The sequence below is a fragment of the Micromesistius poutassou genome (assembly GCF_964030765.1).
Source record: "Micromesistius poutassou genome assembly, chromosome: 8".
Lineage (NCBI taxonomy): Eukaryota > Metazoa > Chordata > Actinopteri > Gadiformes > Gadidae > Micromesistius > Micromesistius poutassou.
In genome coordinates, this window is record NC_140278.1 from 9019414 (window position 1) to 9045129 (window position 25716).

General features: G+C 43.5%; 1 protein-coding gene across 1 annotated transcript; it reads right to left on the reverse strand.

The window, feature by feature from the left end:
* Window positions 1-1587: 1587 nt before the first annotated feature.
* Window positions 1588-8102, reverse strand: LOC311351314 (pituitary tumor-transforming gene 1 protein-interacting protein). Its single transcript, XM_084471428.1, has 7 exons — window positions 7875-8102; window positions 7560-7606; window positions 7336-7444; window positions 6226-6334; window positions 5174-5239; window positions 3397-3443; window positions 1588-1980 (listed from the first exon to the last, which is right to left on the reverse strand). Exons 1-7 carry the CDS (start codon window positions 7999-8001, stop codon window positions 1931-1933), a joined length of 555 nt encoding a protein of 184 aa, XP_084327554.1. The 5' UTR covers window positions 8002-8102; the 3' UTR covers window positions 1588-1930.
* Between the last annotated feature and the right edge of the window lie 17614 nt (window positions 8103-25716).

Consider the following 25716-nt stretch of genomic DNA (forward strand, 5'->3'; position numbering starts at 1 on the left):
TTTTGTCCCACTCAGTCCCTGCTCCACCGCAAATGGATGTCATTTTTGGGATTCTCTCTCTGGTTTCAGGGAGAGAGAAAAAAAAACACCCCAACCCGCCCTCGAATCTCACTGTTGGTCGAGGAGAAGAGGACGGGATGTTTAATTCGCTATCAACGAAGTCAGTCAAACCAAGATCCCGCCCCTCAGCCTGAAGGAAATGTTTTTAATGCGAGCGCAGCTTGCAGCGCAGACAGATCGATGGCGGTGAGGTGACCCCCCGTCTGCTAATGCTGAACTCTCCAACGTCCTTCGATATCATCCACACCGTTCATAAATTACTTTATGACATAGCCTAAGACGGAGTTTAAATCAGAACTGTTCAAATCAAATATCCGATCACATAATATCAGCAGATATATGGTATAAGACATTAACAAACTAATTTGGTAAATTCACTTTAGAGATATTGGCCTACATAATCTGGGTCTGTTCGCTCACTTTTCCAGCGCCAATTGTTATCAACCCACAACTAATTTAATCGCCCATCGACACTAATCCAACACTATAAAAGTAATTGTGTAAATTGACAGCCAACACCAACTGTTAGATGCGGGTTTACTAAACCAATGATACTTTTGATAGTGGTTGATTATTACTGACATGTTCAATTGTTATTAAGTAGGCCTAAGTTATTGCGTGCAGCCTCATTAAGTTTAATGAGACTTAAGTATAGTGGGTGAGTTAATGACTCATCACTCATTTACACAGATTCACCACCTGGAGCCACCAGTCCACACAGAGTAGTGTCTTGTGTGGTACCTCATGGACATGAATGATACTTTACTTACCTTTTTTTTTAAACTTTTTTTTTAAGATCGTCATGTAATTATTGTTATTATATGGTTATGTTGTCATCCATTCAATTTCCTCCATCACTCGACTTGACATGTGTGTCTGCAAAAAGCTTTTGCGCTTCTCTATAGTTGCTTACTGATGAATCCTTTAGCTAATACGTCAATAAGCTAAACCTTAAGTGCATCAAGGGTCTTCTACATGGTGTGAAGTGGTTATTGGTGATCAGATTTGACCACTAACGTTACTGTAGTCACTGCAGAGCAGGAGAACCGATCACGAAGCTGTTAGCCCCTGATGACATGTCTAGAGCCGTCTTGCGACGGGTCCCTGAGGTAACATCAAAGAGTCTAACCTGGAGACCAGCAGCAGAAGATGATTTCCCTCTGCCAGAGTATAGCACACAGATAGCCTACAAAACTGCTTCCAGAGATCTGACAACCTCCCACTACTTCAGTCATTTTAATACACACATTTATTGTATATGCACCACAATACTTGGACTTAAAATAAATATTGGACAATATATGTTTGAATTGCAAAGATGTATTCACATCTACCCTGTTGTTCTAAGTCTGGGGTTTGCCTGGTCTGATAATCACCCTGAATTTCTATTTGGTTTCACTTAATAATTCAATCAAATCATGAAGGGCTGATTGCAGAACATTCAGTACTTCCTGAGTCGCTGAACATTTGGATAAATTGTGGTTATCTGCAGTTTCACCCAAAGTGACAACAGATCTGAACACGGGCTTAACATAACATTTAATAGAAGAAAAGAGACAAAGAATGTTTAAAAACAAAATACAAATCAGTGCTACTACTGCTTCACTTCAGGCACACAAAAAATGAATTTCTTCTTCATTCATCATTAAGATTATGTACAATAACAATCTGTGTCTGGTCAATACAAGGAAAAAGAGCTGTTAAAAGCAGGATTTGACTTAAAACGTCTTAGTATAACTGAATTGAATCATGGTTAAGCGAAAATTTAGGTCAGCAAGGCTAGTCAGAACTTTGCCTGGTGTGTGTGTGTGTGTGTGTGTGTGTGCGTGTGCGTGTGCATGTGCGCGTCCCACTCTCCTATCCTTTTGATTTACTCATTCTCAAGCTTGCTGTACTGGCTGTTGGAATCCGCCATCAAACCTGGAGGACGGAAAGGGAAGTCAGATTAATAGTGACCATAAAATAAAAACAATCAAAATATATTACCCTTTTTTCTTCTTCAAATCAGACAAAGCAGGAAGGGCACAGGCCACCTCAACATATTTGGACATAGTAAAGCGGTGCGACGTAGAACAATGTACTGGTGTAGTGCATGTGGCACCGCGAGGCCTTCCCCTGGAGGATGCACAGACTGAACGGTCATCCATCACTTCTGTCACGTCCTCCGTGCAGAACACAATGTCAGCATCGCATAACCAGGTAGCTCATCTCACCGTCGCTTACCAGAACGACAGACGCGTGCCCGTACGTGCACCCGTGCACAACTGAAAGATTCCTCCCGTGCTGTTCTGTCTGGGCATTTCAAATTATGTCCACGTCATTCAAACGTTGTGAAGAATGACGGGCCATGGCCTCCCAAGATGTCTACGGATCGGGGAGATTTGTTTCTGCACAAACTCCACGAAGGGATGTACTGATAAAGAGCATGGGGTCCTACGACCTTAAAAAGGTCATACATTGCTTTATTATATGACGTCAATACTGGTATGAACTAGATTTCAACTGATTTGCTTGAACAAAATACATTTGTTTTTAGAGGTCGTAGACGGCTTGATAAATATCGGGACGATGACTTCTATAGTTAGCGTTCACCTTATGCTATTTGCTGAGGGACTCCATACATGCAGTGTCAGGATACTGACTATGTGGTGGAAGAACCAATTTCAACCTCTAGAGGGGGTGGGGGGGGGGGGTGGTAAGCTTCTCTGACTGAGCACACTGAACACACTACACCCTGCAGAGACTTTCTAGAATTCCATCATCCTCAGGTACACAACTCTCTGTTTACTGTGTAGAGAGACATGTCCAGAGCGATCAAAATACGTGCCTCATACAAGGGGGAGAAAACGATAGATATTATTGACACCAAGGAAAAATACATTATATTGACTGCTTGAAGGAGGAAAACAATAATCAATCGCTTTTGATGTTCTCGGTCCGGTAACAAGAAGGGAAAACCAGCAGACATCATTAGGAGGTGATATAAACAAAGATGAATCACCGTCCAATAGGTGTGTTCAAATGGAGTTGGTGTTACCCTTCTGTTCTCTGTGCTTCTGGCAGTGCTGATTAATTCTCTGCTGCTACCAAACAGCAACAATAGTCAACAACTACGCAGTTGGAATGCAAGACGAAATACGGCACAATGTGCATTTATGCGAAACTGAGGTTCACAGAGAGGTGTGTGTGTGTGTGTGTGTGTGTGTGTGTGTGTGTGTGTGTGTGTGTGTGTGTGTGTGTGTGTGTGTGTGTGTGTGTGTGTGTGTGTGTGTGTGTGTGTGTGTGTGTGTGTGTGTGTGTGTGTGTGTGTGTGTGTGTGTGTGTGTGGAGACATACCATACTTCCTCCTGATATCCTCATGCCGATTCTTTCTCTCCCCGGTCCTGGAAACATCAAGAGTAAGCGTGTAAAATATGTAAAAAAATAAAATAACAACACTTCTGATGACCCCATACGGTATTACCTTAGGAGCTACCACTTTAAGACTCAAATAAAGAAAAAAAACACCCTTAAAACTGCTGATGCATCATGGGAAAAAAACCACACTGAAGAAGCAGAACCCTGCAACGTGTGTTTAGGGTCCCGGGTATCGACTTCACGTCACGTGTTTACATCCCATAATGTACATGGCTAATTGACAGTGAAAGTGGCCATGCTTCACACAGCGAGCGTAGTAGCACCCGTTTGTCAGCCCTGCACACTGCCTGTTCTGGGGGAACACAAAGGAGCTGCCAAGCTGTTTTCCCTGTGCCTTTGACTTCCAGGGGGCGTTAAATCCACTCCATCTTCACACAAAGGGTAGGCGTAAATCAGGCGGGGACTTTGTTGCCAGGTTGTGATCTGTGAGCAATCAGGGCAACCGAGAGACGAGATGGGGCCACCTGCCATCTGCCACCCTACTCCATCCTCACAACCACCCCCCCTCCCCCCCTCCCACATAGCCACAGATACTGGCAACAAGTGGGGAGGACAGAGGAAGAGTGGATGAGGGATTTGGAAGGGGATTTGAATCGACATGCTAAACGTAGCTTAAAAGGAAATCACAGTTCAAGTTGACTCAACATTTCAGAAAGTCAAGAAAGTCAAGTTCCCCATCTTCATAACAACCAGTACTCACCCCCTCCCTCTCTCCCCATCTTTACCAAATCTCACAACTGTCAGACCATCCTTGGTGATTATAAAGCTGTAAAATAAACCTATTTATCTCTAGGATAGATTGAAGGGGGAACAGCAGATTTGGTTCAGCAGTATGAAATCGAGGGGTTGGAGATGTGTTTCGAGTGTGTGTGTGTGTGTGTGTGTGTGTTGACTGTCGACTTTTCCAGTGTGTCCAGCTGGCTGGGCCTGGGCTGCTGCCTGGCTCCTCCGTGCTGCCTCTCCACCAGAGATGTCTCCCTGCCTGCCTACACTGATCCCAGGATCCGCTCCTCGTGCCTGGGAGTCCGTTTAGCAGGAAAGACACTGTGTATGTAGGTCAGTGCACTGATACTAACACTGGGGCTCTGATGGCTCAACCGTGCACAGGGGCCCAAGTGAAGTCTGGCTCAGGCAGACATAAACCCCGGACACGTTCCCCGTCCCTCGCTCGTACGCAAGCTGGGGACGCTTCAGCTTTCGCTGCAGCCCTGCGAGTGATGATAAGCCGCAGTCGCCCCAACTTTCTTTCTGCATGAACGCATACATTTAACAGCCTATCAGCAGGCTATGCCGAGAGGCTGAGGAGAACCAGGACGAAACTGGAAGAACCCAAAGCTCCAACATTCAGTCAGGCACCGGAAGAACATAAGATGAAGATGAACTTTGGCGTCCTAGGATGGCGAAACCTCACACACCACTCCATCAGTGAACGTTTTCACAACCAATGGGTGGATGCAGACATAAGCGCCAGTAACCTGAGCTCAAGAACATTGGACAATTTTGTAGGATTTGCGAGTCGGTCAATAGCGGCCTTGAATTCCCAAAACAAAAACAAAGTGTCCTTTTTATACTATATTATAGTATAGTATAGCTAGGCCGTTTGTGGGGGGCTGTCTGCGGTGCCATCGTTAGACATGGCTAGTAAATCAAAAGGTAACAGAAAAGATAACGCTAATGTTGGACTGGTTCCTCTCACCGCTCTTCAGCACGCTGTCTGATCTCCTCTCTCCTCCTAGCGAACTGATCCTCATCTCGGTCTGGCCTGGAAACAAACACACACACACAGCCTGCTCAGAACTAGTGACATATCCGGATCACTGCCGGAACAGCTGTGTTGTAATAAAGCAGTAACATTGCAAGAAGAGCCACATAAACGGTTATGTCCGTTTGACGTAAGATGCTTTCACGTGGAGCAGGCTTACGAATCAAAAGACTTTGCTGATGACATGTTTGGACGTGCAACTTTATCTTCAAGCAAAACTGGATCAATTCTGAAATAAGGGAGCTCTTCTCAGTCTGCTCTATCCGGAGTCCATACATTTTACTTCCATCTCCTGGACTGCCCCTTGGCCCATCTATTCCAACATTACAATGCCATGTATGAAGTGTGCAAAACAGAAATGTTCCACAACATAGCTGCATGAGTGAATCGTGAAAATCACTGGTGGTGCCTGAAAGGTTATCCCAGTAATTGACTGGGAACTATGTGTGCAATAGGCTTGAGAAACTCCTTTATGCATCTAAGTCGTGCCCTAAGAGGAAAGTGGTTGCAGGGTTTTCAGACCAAAAATGAAACATATTTTACCTTTCAAGTGAGGAAAAAGTTGAAAAAAAAAATCTCTTGGCCTTTTCAAATGGATAATCATACTTGCGAGAGTGACAGTCGGGTGTCAAGCCAGAATGCAGTTGATTGACTTTGTGAATCCCCCACGTATTTATTTATATACTTTTGACATCTGACTGACGTGTTGGTTTCTGCATAATAAGAGCATCACACAAATCCCCAGACACATGACAATTGTATCTTGTGTTGAGGCTAGTTTAGGGTCTGAGCAATCTCTTCTCCAGAGAAGGAGTTTTGATGCTACACTACAGTACACTCGATGCTGTACTTTGTATTAATAAGCATTTCCCTGGTGGCTCCATTTTACGGTATGCTTCAAAGCGCTATAAAAGGGTAATTTAACCGTCACTTTTTTTCCTTTGGGTAACAGCAGCCTGTTTATGACACCTTCTGTTTAGTCTTACCCTGAACGACACCTCCTACAGCAGCAGCACCAACAGCAGCATACAGATATGGCGATTAGGATGCTCCCTGCCAGCATTGCCATGGCGATAATCAGGGCCTCAAAGTTCACTGTGACAGAAAAAACAAGACAGACGCATAGTGAACATCTGCCCTTGTCATCTGGAACCCAATAATTTCAGGGAAATATTTTGACAATTGCTGTAAAACATACTGAGTGCATAATGTGACAGATTGTGTTTCACACGTAAGACTTATTATTAACACCTATTAATGCAATATTTAAAAATGATTAAGCATACAATTATGGGTTACTTTAAAAATAGCTCTGTCGAACCACAAAAGAAACTAGACCGATGAAGCAATGCTGCGACCTAGTGTCCATGTAGCGCAACTACACCTACTGCCTCGGCAATAACGAAACGAAACTGTTAAACGAAACTGTTAAACGATACTTAAGACACCAGACTGCTCTTGCACATATTTGCATGTTGGAAAGTTGCGGTTATTTTTGGACAGTCCACCAAACACACACACACACACACACACACACACACACACACACACACACACACACACACACACACACACACACACACACACACACACACACACACACACACCTTGTGTTTGATATTACTGGTGCCTAGAGACGGAAAGCGAGTCTTATACACGTATGCGTTGATTAAAGTAAGAACACAAAGTAGCAAAGTACAGATCTCTTTTGTTAACACAAAAGTGTGTGTGTGTGTGTGTGTGTGTGTGTGTGTGTGTGTGTGTGTGTGTGTGTGTGTGTGTGTGTGTGTGTGTGTGTGTGTACACACGTAGCTTAAGGTAAGAAGACGAGAGCAAAGTATGTACCTCTCGTGTTCAACAAACTCGACGAAGTGATGGTTAGTATCCTCCCCAAATAATATAATGTTTACATTTTCCTAAATACTATGTTATGGATACATATATTATTTGTGTAGGGAACATTTGTCTGTATTTCACCGCAACATGTCCCAGTTTAAAAACAACTCTGCACCAGTACACATGTGTACTGGTGCGTGTTTGAGCGTGCGTTCGCGTGCGTGTGCGTAAGGGTGCGTCCCAGTAGACGCAGCACCCACCCCAACAGACTCCCCAGCGCGCGGCGGACAGCTTGCATTCCGCTGAGGAAGGGAGCAGGTGTCTCACGGGGTAATCCGTACAGGTGTCGTTGGTGTAACACCATAAACACTACGCAGAAAGCAAAAAAACAGGTCAATAACCAAAGTGATTTTGATAGTTATCTTCGTTATGATCTACATACCGCAACAACATGTCATGAACCAGAAGGTCCTCTGAGCCTTACCTTGGATGACTGGACACAGGAGTCACATGTTGTGGATGCAGAACATGCTGGGGAAAGAAAACGACTATTTAGAGACGTACTGAGGCTGACCTATGTTCCAAATTATATAACGATCACTTCTACTTCCCCCAGTGGAAATTGATGATCGAAGTGTGACGCATTTTAAACACAGTAATACCTGGCAACAAGTTACTAAAGATATGCAAGGACTCCATGTGGCAAACAAAGCTAGTAAATAGTAGTGGTAGTATTAGTAATATTAGTAGTATGACTAGTAGTAGCAGTACTAGTAGAAGTAGTAGAGTTGGTGCTTACGCTTCGCTGGAGGTGTAACGTTTACGTCAGTTTGGCATTCCGTTTGGCCGATAAAAACGAACAGAACTACCGTGAAGAGCACCAACATGGTGACACTATTTTTGTGTGGATGATTTATATTCGTCATTAAAATCGAGCAGGATAAAGGTTATATTACAGTGGTCATCAAATCGGTCTAATCCAGAGGTTCTCGCCCTTCTTATCGTGTGGTGTTGTTGCTGATGAACAACTTCCTGGATGTGTTGAGGTGGGCGTGTCAGTCACGTGGCAAGCATGGCGGAGGGAGCTTGTCTTCAGCGTTCATGGTCGCAATAGGCTGAGAGAGGACCGTGAATTCTGGCGTTATACCGGTCTTCCGCAACAATATTTCCGGTCTCTTAATTCGTACGTGATTTAACAATCCCGGAGTGAGAATAAAATGACAATGACAGGAAAACCACAACTACAAGGAGAATATATGGAGTCTTTAAGACACTTTTGAAAAGCAATATCCGAAACATGTATCCAAAGTCCCCCCTCCCTCTCTCTCCTCTCGCCGCTAAATGTATGTAACCTATGGTGTCGCCCTCTCTCTTTGGAGCGACCCGTTCCAGTCATTTACAGGTTTGACTACCATGAATTCTTTGTTATTCATGGTAGCCGCTCATTATGTTTCTTGTACTGCCTATCGTTAAGATTCGATGAAACAGGTTACCAGTAGCCTATTTACCGATTTGCTTTGAAAAATGAATCTCATTTTGGGAGGGCACTGATAAATTACATGAAGTTTTACTGGTTCTGAGTAGAAGTTCTTGCTGGTCGGTTAAATAAATAAATACGAATGTATATGAATTTCATATAAATGTGCTATGTGTTGTTTAGACGTATTGTAATATTATGCCCGTTTAGATTCGTTGTCTGGGACACACTCGACTGGTTTTCATTGAGTGCATTCGCCACTAGGTGGCGGTAGGATTCTAGGCAAGAATGCAAACGGTCGGTCAGAACATGGAAGTAGGAAGGCGCCAAAACCGAGGAACCGCATGACAAACTGTATATAGCATGAATTGGCATGTTTTTTAATGGAGTGTGTAGGCCTACTTTACTCCTCCTAGCCAATTTTCCGTCATGCGTAACATATGCACGTTTGTGTCAGAATGCTGCAATTACAATTTCCTTGCACTGTTATGTTGTTTCCAAAAAACGTTTAAACACTACACAAATTGTGATTATGAATAATTAACTGTATTTGTTTCAACATAGTTTGTCTAACAATGTATTTCATACTGAGTTTCAATGTTTGCAGCATTTTTTCTAAATATATAAGTTATCTCTTTGAATAAATTGTGTCTGACGTGCATCACAATTAAAAGTAGCCTAATACAAACTGCCTGTGAGTAAAGCCAGGGTTCATGGTTGAACCTTCTGAATCCCATCTCATGTGTTGGACATATGCTTCACCTGGCCGCTGTTTCACAACACCTGTCCTATTCATCGAATCATGGCTAAAAAAAGAACAAAAGATGTTTCTTTTTTGTTGCAGAAAATTACCTCAATTATGGTACAAATTGATGCATGTATTTATCTCTTAATTGTTGTGAAAATTGCACAGGTTTAATTAGCATATTCTCAAGATGGCGTTTGTTTTTTATTTGAAAACTATTTCAGGTTAGCCTTGTTTGAAACGTTTTTGAAACATGTTTTGCATCCTACTACTTTCTTATATCTGTATTGGTAAGACTATCCCATGCCTTCATATAGTATTAATAATTCATTAAATCGATACAGCCCTTTTCAAGATACCCAAAGCACTTTGTGTGTGTAGCACCCACCTGAGTGATGCACAGCTGCCAGTATGTGCGACAACGCTCACCAAACACTGGAGAGATTAGGAATGATGCTATCCAATAAGGGACCGGGGATGATTAGGGGGCCATGCTGGTACAAGAGCCAGGTTTGGAACAGGACTACACCTGTGTCCAAGTTTGGACAGGACATCGGGGTTGGCTTCTCTTGCGATGAGCGTCATGGGATCCTTGATGACCACATGAAGACCTTGGTTTGACGTTTCATCCAAAAGCTGAATTGTTCTTCAACAGTGCACCTGTTCTTGCCCTGGGGCATTGGGGATAGTACATAGGAAAGAGGTTTGAGCACCCCCTATTGGCTCTCCACCACCTCTACCTGCACCAACTGGTTTCCCATTCAGGGATGGACCAGGATCAGCCCTGTTTAGCTTCCGGAGAAGCCATTTTATGGTGCTGCCATATAAACACCAAGAGTGAGAACCGTCGCAGTCTGAATACGAAACAGTATTGGGCTGCCAAAGTGCATCGGATTTATTAGGTCACAACAAGAAAGTCAAACAGGGCCAAAAGACCGGCCACAATACGCCTCGACCCTGCGTTGCAGCAAGTGGGCCGATTCCAGTCCATCAGTGTGCAGAGCACGGCACAGCCTTCTTTCTCTCCCTCTCTACACTTTCCTCTCGCCCTTTTCCACTTCCATTTTTTATCCTTCCCCACTCCTCTACCGCTGTGTCTCTTCCTCTCCTCCGTCTCCTCTGGCTCAGTGGTGTGTTTCCATGAGATAAGACCCTTGCTCATTTCACACATGAGCAGAGTGGAGTTGGTTGAGGTTGTGCGTCTTTATTTTGTGCGTGTGTGTGTGTGCCAGTGTGTGTCTGTGTGTGAGAGAGAGAGTGTGAGTGCTGAATTGTTGATACCTTCATCTACATCCGAGTATGTGCACACTTGTATGGCACTGTGTGGGTGTAATGTGTGTGTGTGTGTGTGTGTGTGTGTGTGTGTGTGCACGCACATGCTTGAATGTGTGCCAGCGTGTCTGTTTGTGTGTGTGTTCCTGTGAGTTTGTAAATGTTGGCTGGAAGCAAAGTGTAGTTGTACAACAAAGTTTTCGGGCCGCTTTTCTTAATTTTGTCATAAGTTGTTACACGTTACTTCATAAGGCTATTATCATTTTGTTGTATAATAGTCTTTAACATACAAATGCAATTTGCAATAATATGTCCCCTGGCGAATAAGCAAAGGAAGAAACTTCTCCCCACATGGAAAATTAGGAGGGATCCAAAAAGCGATCTGATAATAACCAAACTGTCAATGTGCTTCCAGTGAACCCGCTTTCATGGCTGGTGGACTCCAGGTCGTCCTCTGACAACACATGCTTCTCCCACTCACTTTATAAAGGTGCCTGTGTGGAATATAGCAATTTCATTTATACTTTATATGAGCTTGAGGCTGTATAGCTATTAAAGAGCTGTCACAGTGAACCCCCGTCTCCTCTAGCAAGAGGGTGAACATACAGAACACCTCCACATCACACACACGCGTTAGATTCAGCATTTACCATCTGGTTAAGTGTAAAAAAAGGACATGCTGGCAAATGTGATATCTATCAGTGAGAGCCGAGGATACTGTGTTTCATGGGCATTTTGTTGCACATAAAACACAGTATCCGTGTGATGCTTAAGCATGAAGCAGAGGCTCCAGTATCAAAAACATAATAAGCAGACAACCCCTCTTTACTTGGGTCGGCAAATGTAAATATTTATTACCTGTCATTTTCAAATTTTTACAAGTGGTTCATTACATTTCTCTCGCAGGTAATCTGTGGGCTGTTAACGTCGAAATACACATTTTGTTGATTCCTTCAGAATTTCTTCAGAATAAATATTATTCAAAACTGAATGTTTTTATCATTTTAATATGTTTTTAACATATTTAGCTTTCACTTATATCACTTATACTTTCATTAAATATTTGAATTTATACACTTTATGGTCTTCACATGTTATATATTATATATAATATTATATATATTAGTGAATATATAGCATCATCAATACAAAGGTCAATACAAATCTCATGTCGACATCTCTCTATTTCCAGTAAGCGACTCCTGGCTTCTCCCTCCCTTTGTGTTCAAATACATCCTCTCCGTACAGCGAGGCTGCAGCCATAATGTAGATCCTATTAATGGGGCCTGAATGGATGCAATTAGAGAAGCTGAATATGAATTATTGACTCATAAATCAGGCTGGTGGTCAGGTAATAAGCATACACTTGCGAAGTGGCAACAAACAATGGGCTGATTACTGACCAATTACCTGGTTAATAATGCTTTCCCCGAGAAAGCCTGTTGACTTGTCACAACACCGGGGCGGCCATAATGGATTTATTAAGGGCCTTGTAAACATGAATGGAAAAAGGGAAAAAGGACAGCACAGTCTACCTCACCCCTGGACTCCCTCATGTGGTTAGGAGCTGTGCTGAATATACCGTGTGACTGGACCTCGGTAGGGTTTAAGCTTCAGGTCAAAGCTAATTTAATCGAATCTCTCTATCACATGAACTGCGGCTGTCTGTCAGGATGGAAAGCTTCTGTGCAGCTAATAGATGCCTCTCCACTCTGAATAGTGACTGACTCCGCCTCTAAAGAAGTCACCCATGCTCCCATACACCCACAGGGAGGCTGATTTGTATAATCCTATTTCATGTCATGCGTCCCCTTTCACCCCTCCTGGTGGACCACCAACGGCTGCCCCTATATACTACTAGTATATATGCACTTAGTCTCTGGTTCTAATAGACGACCACCGCTCAGGGACTCACACCCCCCGCCTTCCCCCTCGCAACTGATCCCTTCGGCCATAAGAAAAAACCGCCATTTTGAAAATTGAATTTGGCTGACAATTTCTCCTCATGGCTAATCCCTCGGCTGGCCTGGGGGATGATTGGCATGTAATTATTAGTTGTTCACCCAGTGTGCACTTTGGCTGTGGCCTTCTCCCCCCCACCACACACACACACACACACACACCAATACTCGCTGTTCAATCGAGCAAATTTATTTTTCCAGTCATTGTCGTCTTCTCATTCTCTCTTCCTATCAACCAACCTCCACCTTCATGGTGTTTGTCTCACTGCTCTCAGCTCTGTTCATCTCTCCTACAATTTGTAGAGTTGGTAGTTACCTACAGAGAGATTGAGAGAAAGGGAGATGGAGAGAGAGAGGGAGATGGAGTGGGAGGGAGATGGAGAGAGAGGGAAATGGAGAGAGGGAGAGAGATGGAGAGAAAGAGGGAGCGAGATGGAGCGAGCGAGAGAAAGAGAGAGAGAGAGAGAGAATGGAATTCCAAGGAAGTTCGAGAGGGAGGGAGCAAGAGGAAGAGAAAGGAAAGAGAGAGAGAGAGAGAGAGAGAGAGAGAGAGAGAGAGAGAGAGAGAGAGCGAGAGAGAGAGAGAGAGAGAGAGAGAAAAGAGGCAGATGGAAAGAGAGCAGAAGAGAGTGCTCTTTTTTCTTCTTTATGGACAAAAAAGTCAGGGAATTGCCCCCCCCCCCACCCTCCATCAGCTCCCCCCTGGTTGAAATCATTTTCTTGGGGAATCTATCAGAGCTGGCCATCAGAGAGAGCAAGGGCCAAGCTAAACTCCTCCATTCTTTGAGGACACATGTTAATAAAACAGCCAGCAGATAACGGTAATTACCTCTCACCGCCTCGCCTGGCACTCGTACAGAGAGAGAGAGAGAGAGAGAGAGAGCACAAGAGAGAGAGAGAGAGAGAAAGAGAGAGAGAGAGACAGAGCGGGAGAGAGAGAGAGAGAGAGAGTGTGGAAGAGAGCAAGAGTGGTCTGCCTCCTCTTCAGTCGACGTTCAAAAGATTCATTTAGTTTTTAATTAGGGTGCACCTTGAGTGGAACACCAACTGCCCTGGAGGTCGGTGCCCCTCCCCCACCTCATAACCCCAAACTTACCACCACACCCCACCACCACCACCACAACACACAGCCACACACACCCACACACACACTACCACACCACACCACGACATACACACACTTCTCTATCATCATTTTATTAACATAAGTAATTAGAGGTTCCTATTCGCCTGCATGGGCTTGCAATTTTAAAACGAATGCACTGATCTCATTTGATTGATCTGTAGTTTTGAGACTGGCTGCCTTGCACAATTAAGATAACATATCCAGAGTGAATGAATGTATGCCTGGTTGGGTGAATGGGGGGATGGGTGAATGGATGGATGAATGGAAGGATGGATGGTTTGGAGGATGGTTGAATGGTGAGATGGATAGATGGATGGATGGATAGATAGATGGTTGGATAGGGGATTGTTGGATGGATGGATGGATGGATGGATGGGAGATGGATGGATGGATGGATGGATGGATGGATGGATGGATTGGAGATGGATTGGGGATGTATGGATGGTTAGATGAGGGATGGATGATGGATGAGGGATGGATGGACGAATATATGGATTGGGGATGGATGGATTTTGGGGATGGAGGGGTGGATGGGGGGAGTGACGGATGGATGGATGGATGTTAGATGGGGGATGGATGGAAGGATGGGGGATGGATGGATAGATGGAAGGATGGGGGATGGATGGATGGATGAGAAGGAGGAAGGGGGAGGTGGGCCTCATGTAGTGGAAGCGTTGAGGGAACATTCTTTAAGCCATTATCTCCTCTTTTGTTCTTAACTCTCCAGAGCTCTGTGAAGACTTAAGGGGATCGAGAGAAGAGCTTATACTTATCTTTTCTTACTTTATATGGACTACCAAGCCTGAGGGCTCGTGTCATTTCATTGATTTGACTTCAGAAAGAATATGTTGGATAAGGAGGTGTACAAGTAAAGTGCAATGACTGTTAAAACATACTGTACATAAACTATAAGGGTGTAATACCATTGCGGCCATAGCTAGCTGCAGAGTTGAGGATTACTACATCAGTCCATTCCCGTGTTGACTAGATTCAGGATTGTTCATTATTAGCCATAATCCTTTCTAGTTGTTCATTGCCATTTAGCAACACACACAAGCAGAAGAAAACTATGCTTGACTCAATGGGTTTATTTATGGAATTGAACAAATAATGAATCAATGTATTCTGAAATAGTAATTATTTTACCGTATCGCAAACACACTGTAAAGATAATTATATTATATAATCAGAAAATGAACAAACGTGGATCGTACCTGTTGAGGTGGATTCATTAATTTCCCTTGTATTATCGTGCCCTTCACTCTCTCCTAAAATCATTTGTTCTCAGATTCCCACTTTTGTGGATTGTTTAAAGGATCCCCATTAGCAGTCACCAAATGGGACAAGCTAGTCTTCTTGAGGTCCACATAGAAAGACACAAAACATAACAATACACAAGATATAAATCATAATTCAGTTAACAATGATAATCTAAAAGCAGTAAATCAATATAAACATCATCAGAAATTATTCATAAAAAGTTATTACATTCATGGTTACAATCATTATTACATTCATATAGTAGGTGGATGCATGGTTATATTCAATATATTATTTAAATTATAATATGTAAATATTATAATCATATAAACTCTGCACACACTTATTTTCCCCCCAAGTTATAATAAAAATGTGCTGGTTATGAAAGTCACATTGCATTAGCTGTTGCCTCATTGCTATATGATGCCAGAGTGAGCTGCCGGAAATAGCTTCAGACACATTTTGACTTGATAAAAAAAAAAATATATATATATAGGCTATCATCTGGAGTGTGTTACGCTCATCAGATGTCCAGATGTGGGTATAACGTCAAAGTAAAGGGTACTTGAAGCTCAAACCACCACCGTTGATTAAAACATATGGGGAGAGAAGAGGTGGCTGTAATATTGACTAATCATGTTGTCATGGCAAGGAACATAAACTCATCATGGGGAGATTACTCAATGTCTGATGCCGATGCTTCCAGGCCTGGAGCAGTGTGCGTTTGAGCACGCCTATTACTCCACCGTTGAACAGTGCTACAGAACAGAAAGCAGAGAGGCACAGAGAGACTATTTGAATGGCGGTTCTGACAACGTCATTTGCATTCCATAATTAACTGTCTCTCAGCCCCCCCCCCCCCCCCCCCCTCCAATCTCTAAAACGACATGCACCCGCATTGCACGCTTGGTGCACGCTCACACACACACACACACACACACACACACACACACACACACATACAGAGTCACTGGCCAACAATTCTTCTCCCGTGAATTAGCTCAGTGTTGCCCCGGTAACAGGTCTTTATCAAAGACCAACACACTGAGGTGGGTGAATGCCTTGTGTCAGACAGAAGAGCTTTTAATTTGCATGTGTGTATTCTAGAGAGAAAATGAGAAAGAGACAGAGTAGAAAGGGAAAGAGAGAGAGAGTGAGAGGTAGGTAGAGGGGAGAGTGCACCAAAGCCAGGAGAAGCGCAAGCAAGAAAAATAAAAGCTTCAATGAAACAATAGAAATGAGAAAACAATGACTTTAACAGTGAAACAGTTAATCGTTAAAACTCCTAATGGCTTGGTGTAAAGTTTTCTTATCTGTCTTTCTTTACAGCAGCTTGTGTTCCAGCACAGACCAGACAAGGTGCAAGTCAGTTAGTCTGGCTAGCTCAATACTTATGCTGTTTGATGAAAAGCCAAATGAGAACTTTGTCTCCCTTCTAGAGTCACCCTTTTTGCTCCCAAGTGCATTTAACTCTAATAGCAATTACGACCATCATAGCACTAAATATGACAGAACATTCTGCACCGCCCATCCTTCTGCAACTGCTTGCTGCCTCTAACAACAAATGGACCTGAAAACAGACAATCAATGGAAATGCAGTTGGTTTATGGGCAATTTTGTGGTTTATTCAAACTAAATGTGCACTGATGACTTTTCTATGCGTCAGACTCTTCAGTACGTATGTGTGTGTGTGTGTGTGTGTGTGTGTGCTTTGATTGTTTTGTTTTGACCTGATTGGTTTATGAGAGAATGCAATCACGGTGCAGCACGCTGGGGCCAATGGGGTGCCAGGTAGCCAAGTGGAAAAGATAACCGGGCAAGCGGGCTAATAACCAGCCAACGGAGAAATGTCTCAGAGTAATGGCTATCGAATGCCCCCCTGAATAGGAGAGGTAATCAAAGCATGGGTGTAATTACCAAGTGCTCCACACTCTTCTTTAAAACCGACTGGCTGACCTCTGCACAGCGAATGACAGAGGTAAAGGATTGAACGGATACTAGGTAGATAGGTGGGGGGGAAGTGAATTAGGACAGGATACACTAGATGTATGCACTATGCTAGGGGTAAAGAGAGACAAGCATGGATACATGTTTTGGTAACTTCAACATTCCGAATCTTCAATATTAGCTTCTTTTTTTTCCAGTATTAACGAACAACAATTCAACAGACAACATAGAAAGCCCATAGGTTAATCCAAATATATATATACAATTTTCTTTTGTTCCAGAAAAACAGTAACCATGACAACCACAAATATAATTATTGTAAGTCGTAAGTGACTGCTTAATGCCCTAAATGTAAATGTAACCAATATATATTTGGACGATACATGGGCAAAAGATGAGAACACTATTCGACTTCTTTCATTTAAATATTGAAAAATTGTTTTTGTTGCCAAAGGCCAAGTTGCTAACAAGGAAGAAGCACTCTAGGTAAGATGTAAGAACTAATATTTGAGTGCAATTTTTTTGCAAATGCTGAGCCATCCGTTTGCTACTAGTGGGTGAACTGTGCCCTGATAACATCTGTTTAAAGTTCAGCTGGCTTGCCTCTCTAGGATTTTTGACCAGAACCAGCTCATCTCAAACTTAGTAAAAAACTATCCATCTGAGATCCATCTAGATTCCTCTGTATTGTGAAAGTTTGCGAAAACATATTATTATTAAAAATATTATTATAAATAACAACAGTTTCAACTGACACAAAAAATAGCCAAGTTAATCCAAATTCAAAATATGGTAATTAGTGATCATCAATCTATGAACCACAAGTCTGCTTCAAAAGGTGCAAGGAACTGGAAACCTGTTGGGCAGATAGAGTACATCTCATGTACTCTATAGTAGTGTAGCAAGTTTTGTGTTGATAGCTCAATCTATGACGTCACGGTGTCCATTACAAGTTGTTCTCATTTAAGCGGTAGGCAACACTTCACCTGCAGGGACTGCAAAATCACACAGAAGCAGCATGCACTGTAAAACCATGACCAGGATTCACTTCAGATAGATTGGGGAGACTCTCATCGTCCCCGACTGAAGTGCTGCCAATTGCGGGAAAAGTAAAGTCGCTCTGGTAAGCATGTTGTCTGTGAATACCTTTCGTGTGTACCTTCCATGCCAGGAGTCCTAGTTATGATGAAATATATGGTATCTATGGTATCTATATAAATAGCTCCTGGATCTTTTGTCCACAAAGAGACTGCACTTTGCATTCCAGGCAGCCAGGTGGCACTGATGACACTTGGATGAAGATCTGTAATCTGTGAGGAGGAGGCCTTGTGTGACCTATCTACAGCTAAAGGTCTGAATCACAGATAGAGTGGTTCTTGTCCCTATACCTGACCACGTGTGTTTCGTTGTGATTTCACATGTTGAATAATGCAGTGTGGTTCCCAGCCTGCTGAGAATTCAGACCTACATCTGTATTCCCCATAACCTTCTGTCATTGCAATCATCAACCACACTGCAAAACCTTAATCTATTTGTGCGAATTGTACTTAATGGTATCTTACTTCAAATCGGTATCAGGTCAAATATTTCATCCGTGTTGCCTGCAGGTATAACTCTCAAGATTTTTATTTGTCAATTATACAATAAATGTACGATTCAAACAGCTAAAAAACAAATGAGCACATCCTGTTCAATAATTGGGGACACATGGACACACATCCATGCGCACCCATGGACATGCACAAGCACGTGCGCACACACACACACACACACACACACACACACACACACACACACAGACACACACACATATATGTCAGGGATGCAAGCAACCACCGACCTACACATGCACACACAGACAACTACACAGTATACAAACACAAACATACATCAAGACATACAAACATCATACAAAACATTCCTGACACGTAAATCTTACTTTCTGGTGGTTGTTGCTGGCACAACGATTGATGACTATTAAACTGTCAGAGTGAGTGAGTGATTGTGGCTTGTTTGGTTTGCAAAAGACATTTACTAGCTGTTAAGAAAGACAAAAGGCATTTGATTTTCCTCCAATGACATGGGTCTGAAAGGGACTGGAGTAGAGGGACGGGGGGTACTTTAACCATTCGTCAACCATTAGTCGCTTTCTCTCCCCCACTCTTCCCCCACCCCTCTCTCTGTCTTTCTCTCTCTTTTGCTATTCACGGCATTATAATCCCCAATCCCCAAATGTCTGGCATTGGGCAAAGTGAGACAAGTCTTAACCATGTAGAGAAGGGGCATTTCTTCAACTTGCGTGTGTTTTTTTACTTACTCCCGGGTTCTGTCAGGTTCTTATCAGAGTCTGGCAGGAGAGAGAGAGAGAGAGAGAGAGAGAGAGAGAGAGAGAGAGAGGAGGGGGGGGGGGGGGGGAGAAATAGAGAGAGGGTGGCAGAGTGGGATTGAGGGAGAGAAAGAGAAGGAGATAGGGAGAAAGAGAGGCAGAGAGGGAGAAAGAGAGAGGGAGAAAGAGAGAGAGAGGAACCTAGGATAAATCCAGAACAGCTCTTCCCAGCTTAATCTTAAATGAGATGGAAATCCAGACGATTCACAAGGCCACAACATACTGCCTCCATCCCATAAACTGGTGAAAAATACATTTACATGAATCTGAAGAAGAAGCGCAAGAACAAACAAACAAACAAACCAAAAAAGATAACAGTGAAAAAATACAACATTGCTCCAGAGGAAATGCCTTGTTTTGTTTTCAGGGGGTGAACACAAAGTAAAGTTCAAAACACATGAACCAAGTCTGCTCCTGCAGCAAGATCAAGGCGTCCAGGAGTACAATAGACTAATGCTTACTTTCTACTTTCCAAGACAAGTAATACTATAACAACCTGTGGATTAGAGTGTCCCCTCCGGTATCCTTTGTACAGTTATAGAAAGACTTGCATTGGAGTTCTGAACTCGATGACACATCAATTTCCATTTATGAGAAAAAGCCCCCCACAGAGACCGACAAAGAAAAGTGTGGTACTCCGCAGCCAGGTAAGATAGAGAGAGAGAGAGAGAGAGAGTGAGAAAGATAGTGCTACAGAGAGAGAGAGAGAGAGAGAGAGAGAGAGAGAGAGAGAGAGAGAGAGAGAGAGAGAGAGAGAGAGAGAAGGCGACGGAGACAACGAGGAAGAGAGAGGGGTGGACAGAAAAAAAGAGTGGGAGAGAGTCACATAGACATGGATGACAGATCACTCCGTGGGCCTAATTGGCTTCCCCTATTTAATCATCCCCAGATGTGACAGCTCCTCACCGGGCCCGGGCCAACATATGCTATAACATATTAGTGTATGCACATGTGTGTGTGGACACGTGTGAGCACAGGTTGTGTATCTGTGTGTGACCACAGGGTCTCTGTTTGTGAGCCAGGGTGTGCAGATGTCAGTGGATGTGCTTTTGAGACAGAGAGAATATATTGTATCGTGATGTGTGTGGTTTAACCAAAGGCATGTGTGTGTGTGCGTGTGTGTGTGTGTGTGTGCGTGCATGCTTGTTTGGTGTTTGATTGTGTGTCTGTGTGTGTGTGTACATGCTTGTTTGGTTGGTGATTGTGTGTGTGTGTGTGTGTGTGTGTGTGTGTGTGTGTGTGTGTGTGTGTGTGTGTGTGTGCGCGCGCGTGTGTGTGTGTGTGTGTGTGTGTGTGTGTGTGTGTGTGTGTGTGTGTGTGTATGTGTGTGGTGGGAGGTATTGGCACCACTGTTCATTCGTCTTTGAGGAGCAGGCAGAGGGCCCACATCCTCCTCATAGATCCGTGTTGTTCATCTGTTATTAAGTTGCCAAAGAGATGCATTCTAATGACAAACATTATAGCCCAGTTTCATGCACCTGCAAACAGCATCTCTCCCCTATTGTCTGGTCTGGGCCATTAGAAGGGCAGTTTGGATGGCTTTAAGTACCACCTTCCTGATGTTTAATCGTAGAATCCTTGCTATTTCTGTTCGCTAGATGAAGGGGAAGGTGTTTTGATATCTATTTAATACAATGTGGTTCATCAGGAATATGTTCGGCTCATCTAGGACGACGTCAGTGTAAATTCCCTTAGGTCAATCCCATTTACTGGCTTTTAGTTGTTCTTCTCCTTTAATGATTGATGCTTTTCATGTTGGTTTAGCACACAGTCTACGTCGCCACGGAGGTGAATCAATTTATTTGGGAGAACAGCCAATTTCAACGCTAAACTCCGTTGACCAAAACGGGATCGACTAAATGTTTTTAATATGACCACTAGAGGGTGCCAATGATCTGTTCTGTATGTGTGCGTCTTTGTGTGTGTGTGTGTGTGTGTGTGTGTGTGTGTGTGTTTGGGTACATGCATGAGTGTGTTTGTGTTTGTAAAAGTGTGCAGCCTTTCCCATGTGTGTGTGTGTGTGTGTGTGTGTGTGTGTGTGTGTGTGTGTGCATGTGTGCATCCTGCGTATACTCTACCTGGCTGCTTTCTCAGAGACACTCCGCTTGACGAGCACGGCCAGCCCCCACCCCCACCCCCAGCACCACCCAGGTCGGAGCTGAGAATCAGAAGGAATTTCTCTTTACCCTGCTGTACTCCTCCGGGCGAGGGGAGAGTGTCAGGAGAGAGGAGGAAGGGAGCTGAGGCGTCTTCCCAATCTCCTGCAGTTTTATCTGCCCAGCTGTGGGGCTGCTGTTGGCCCTGGCTTCCCCTGCTCTCCGTATCTCCCCGGATCTCCCTCCAGGGCTTTCAATACGTATCACGGGGAAAATTCATTGAAGATACGATATAATGCGGCATGACACACACTGTCCCCACAAAGACGCTCGGCACCGAGCATCCAGCCGGTGGAGACGGTCGACACATGGTGAGGAGTTGGTTAACCAAAACACACACAGATGCTTTCTCAAATAGTGGGAAAAACACAAACATACCAGTAAAGATGCTTCTATTTCTGTTTCCGTTCCTAGGATTGGGTTTACCGAGCGCCTGGGCCCATTCTACCCTCCACGAATGATGCAAGGACATTGTGTAGTCACCGGTGCCTCTTCAGCAGAGGTGATCGGCAGGATGCAATTAATAACTCCAATTAACAGCACATGCTTTCTTTCTCGCTGTTGGTTCTGTTTGCAGGTTCACCCTTCAGTGTTTTTCAAATGTAGTGTGTTTTAACATGCATTTAAGATCGCAGTGTGTGGGGATGATCAGTGTTCAGGCCTTCGCTGTAAATCCATCATAACCCGTTACATTAATTTATGGACATGTCAAATACCCTTCATGTTCACATCAATGAATTATCTCTCTGTGTCTCTCTATCTGTGTGTGTGTGTGGTGTGTGTGTGTGTGTGTGTGTGTGTCTCTCTCTTTCTCTCTCTCTCTCTGTCTTGTTCTCTCATGATGTGCTCCTTTGTGTGGCGGCCAGTAGGTCAGTGATGTATGTGTATGTGTATGTGTATGCATATGCATGTGTGTGTGTTTTTTGTATGTGTGTATATGTATATATGTATGTATATGTATATGTGTATATGTATGTATGTGTGTATGTATGTGTATGTGTGTGTGTGTGTGTGTGTGTGTGTGTGTGTGTGTGTATATATCTATAGATACATATATCTATAGATATATATACACGTGTATATATGTATGTACGTGCAGATAGGTATGTGTGTGTGTGTGTACTTCATCACTGGGCAACATTTTCTTTTTCTCTTTGTTTACATTGCATCTTTGTTTACATTGCATTTCTGGAACTTAGACACTTTATAATTTACAATTTTCACTTTATACTTTACACTTTTTATAATTTATAATTTATACTATCTATACCGTCTATTTTGTTTGCCCTATTTGTTGTTATTTGTTATTTGTTGTTGTTTGTTCTGTTTTCTCCTTACTTTAGCAATTAATTTAGCATTTTCCCTTAGCATCTACTTTTGTTTGTATTAGTACTTTGTATTCTTATTGTACTGTATATTATTTATTATTATCTTTGTTATCTTTATTATCTTTTTTTTCTGTTTTTCTACTGCTGCTGTTGCAACAAACAAATTTCTCCTACGGGGGATTAATAATAAATTTGTATCGTATGAATGAAAAAAACACCTTTCTTTCATTCACTCCTCCTGGCGTCTCATGCCTCTCTCGTCGCGACACGCTGGACACGCTGGACACGCTGGACACGCTGGACATGAAGGACACGATGGACACTAGGGTCAACTTCCACTGTGTGGAACAGCATGATCCAGTATGTATCGATCCCTGGGCCCCCGGTTGATGGTCAAACGCCCGGCGTGTATGCAGAAGCGAGTAGGCCCCGACGCCGACCATACGTCTCCTTAGTTGTGTGGCATCTCCTGCTGAATAAATGATGATGATGCATCCTGCGCACGCAGCCGTGAGTGGCTTTCCTTGTTGTAACCGAAGCACAGGGGGATACAAATGTTATGCCGGCTAAATTATTCATGCTACCGTTAAATGACAAAAAAAGAACACACACGTATTCACACATGCATGCACACGTTCACGCATGCACAAACAGACACACACATGCATATTCACACACACACACACACACACACACACACACACACACACACACACACAGCGACCACACTCACACACACACACACACACACACACACACACACACACACACACACAGACACACACAACCAAAAACACACACATACACACTTCATATGATCAACCATAACAAACTAAAATAAAAACGTCTAGTCGGGGTCTGTCCTACACTGGCTCCCTTTCAAAGAAGTCCCTATGGGTCCGGCCGTAATCACACTTTGTGTGGAAAAGTGTCACGTACAATAAACAGGAAGTTCACCTGCCATCAAACATTCTGTTTCTACACAATCAGGCCAGTCGAGGGGCTGTTCATTCATTCATATTCTCTCCCTCTCTCCCTAGCGTGCTTCTACACATACACACACTGACCCCCCCCCCCCCCCCCACACACACACACACACACACACACCATCAGATTACTGAAATGTGTGTGTACACTGGCGTCCCTCAGAGACAACATGTGCCCGTGAGCCTGGGGGAAGGGTAATTTATTTTATTTGCATATTTGTTTCTCGTTAGTTTGTGTGGTTTTTTCACTCTCCGTCGTATTCTTTGCAAAACACTTTGAACAACTTTGTGTTTTAAAAAGTGCTATTTAAATAGAGGTTGTTATTCTTTTTTTATCTTCTTCCTAATTGGGTGTAATCACTGGTGTTACTTGGGGGACACGGTGTGATGAGTAATGGGATAAGGTATACGTGCACACATTAGGATCTGGGGGTCTGGGGAGGCCCAGGTCTCCTATGAACCAAACTTTAGATGAAACTAAATTCTTCCTACCCTTCATCTGCCTCATCTGGCGTTTTCCGTCCTCCCCTTAGATAACGTCACCTCAGGGTAAATGATTTGGATTGTGTCACCCCACACACTCATTTCCTCCACTCCCATGACAACAAAGTGGATTCTATTACTGGGATGCACCCCCACAAAAGATTGGGATCGCACCGTCCAGATTCCTGCCGCATTCACCCTATTCCGTTACTCTGGGCGGGGGGGGGGTTGTGTGTGTGTGTGTGTGTGGTGGGGGGGTGCCTGGGCCTTGCATATGTAATGTGCATGTGTCAACGTGTGTTCTCGGGATTAAGCTTGTGCAGCGCGTTATACGCGCAGTGTGAAACGTGGGGGACCAAAGCCATTCATGTGGCGTTGATAGTGCTGACGGATGCCCGCAGTCGGTCACGTAGCTTAGCCCCATCGCGTCCCATTGTTAATTAGCAGAGATGGGTGAGAAGCTGTGATTATCAAAATGAGCTTAGTGTGTTTGGTGCGGACTAATCCTTGGCATTCCCTTGTCTGCGGGATTTTGACGTGGAAGAAAGGCAGTTATGAGTCAGCTGGAGACTTGACAGAACAGTGAGAATTACACAGCCACCAACACGGCGTGTCCTACCCAAATGGGAGGAAAGGACAACTCTGCGGCAGATTAAGACAAGAGTTTGAATCCTTAACCCTGTCGAGTGAACAGGTGGAATGGACAAGCATGCCTCACAGCCATCCAGATAACGCAACAACAAAACCTGTACTTTAAAGGTGCTTTTAAGATTTAGGTCCCGTCCACATGGGCAAAAATGATCTTTTCCCCTCCGTTTTCCTTGGCTGTGTTTCAGGAATTTCTACGTAAAGACGGACTGATTGCAAAAACGCATCTAGCTGTAGAAACACTATAGTACATATTCTAGGCCTCTATGTGGCAGTGGTTCTCCACCAAAAAAAGAAGAAGACGAGGCAGAGTACGCGTATCAAGCCTGCACGCTGTATACAAATATACAGTAGAGGAGGAGAAAGCAGTTGTTAAACCTTGTAGATAGAGCAGAAAATACTTTTTAATGTACAATGAGTAATTACATTTAAGGGGCTGTATTTAAAGCTACAAAAATAATACAAATGAGAAACAAAACAAATTAGAAGGAAATCTAACGTTGCCATCTGATGGGGGGGCGATGACGTCATCGTTTGCATATCTGGCGTCCACACGAAAACGCATAGGGCCGTTTTTCTCTTTTTCACCCTGGGACCCTTGGTTTCCAAAAAGTGTGTTTTCAGGCACCGAAAACGCCGGATCCGTCTGGACGGTCGGCCCAAACGCACAAGACTTCTGCGTTTTCACAAAGAAATAGTTTCTGTGTGGACGGGGCCTTAAGAGATAATTTTATGAGCGTAACGGTTAGAAAATAAATAGCCATTCGTCAGCAATTAGTGAGTGAATTGCTCTTTGAGAACATCAATTTCTGACCATTTCTACCCAATCGGAGCATCTCTTCCCTGAATGGTGCGAACATGGTTCT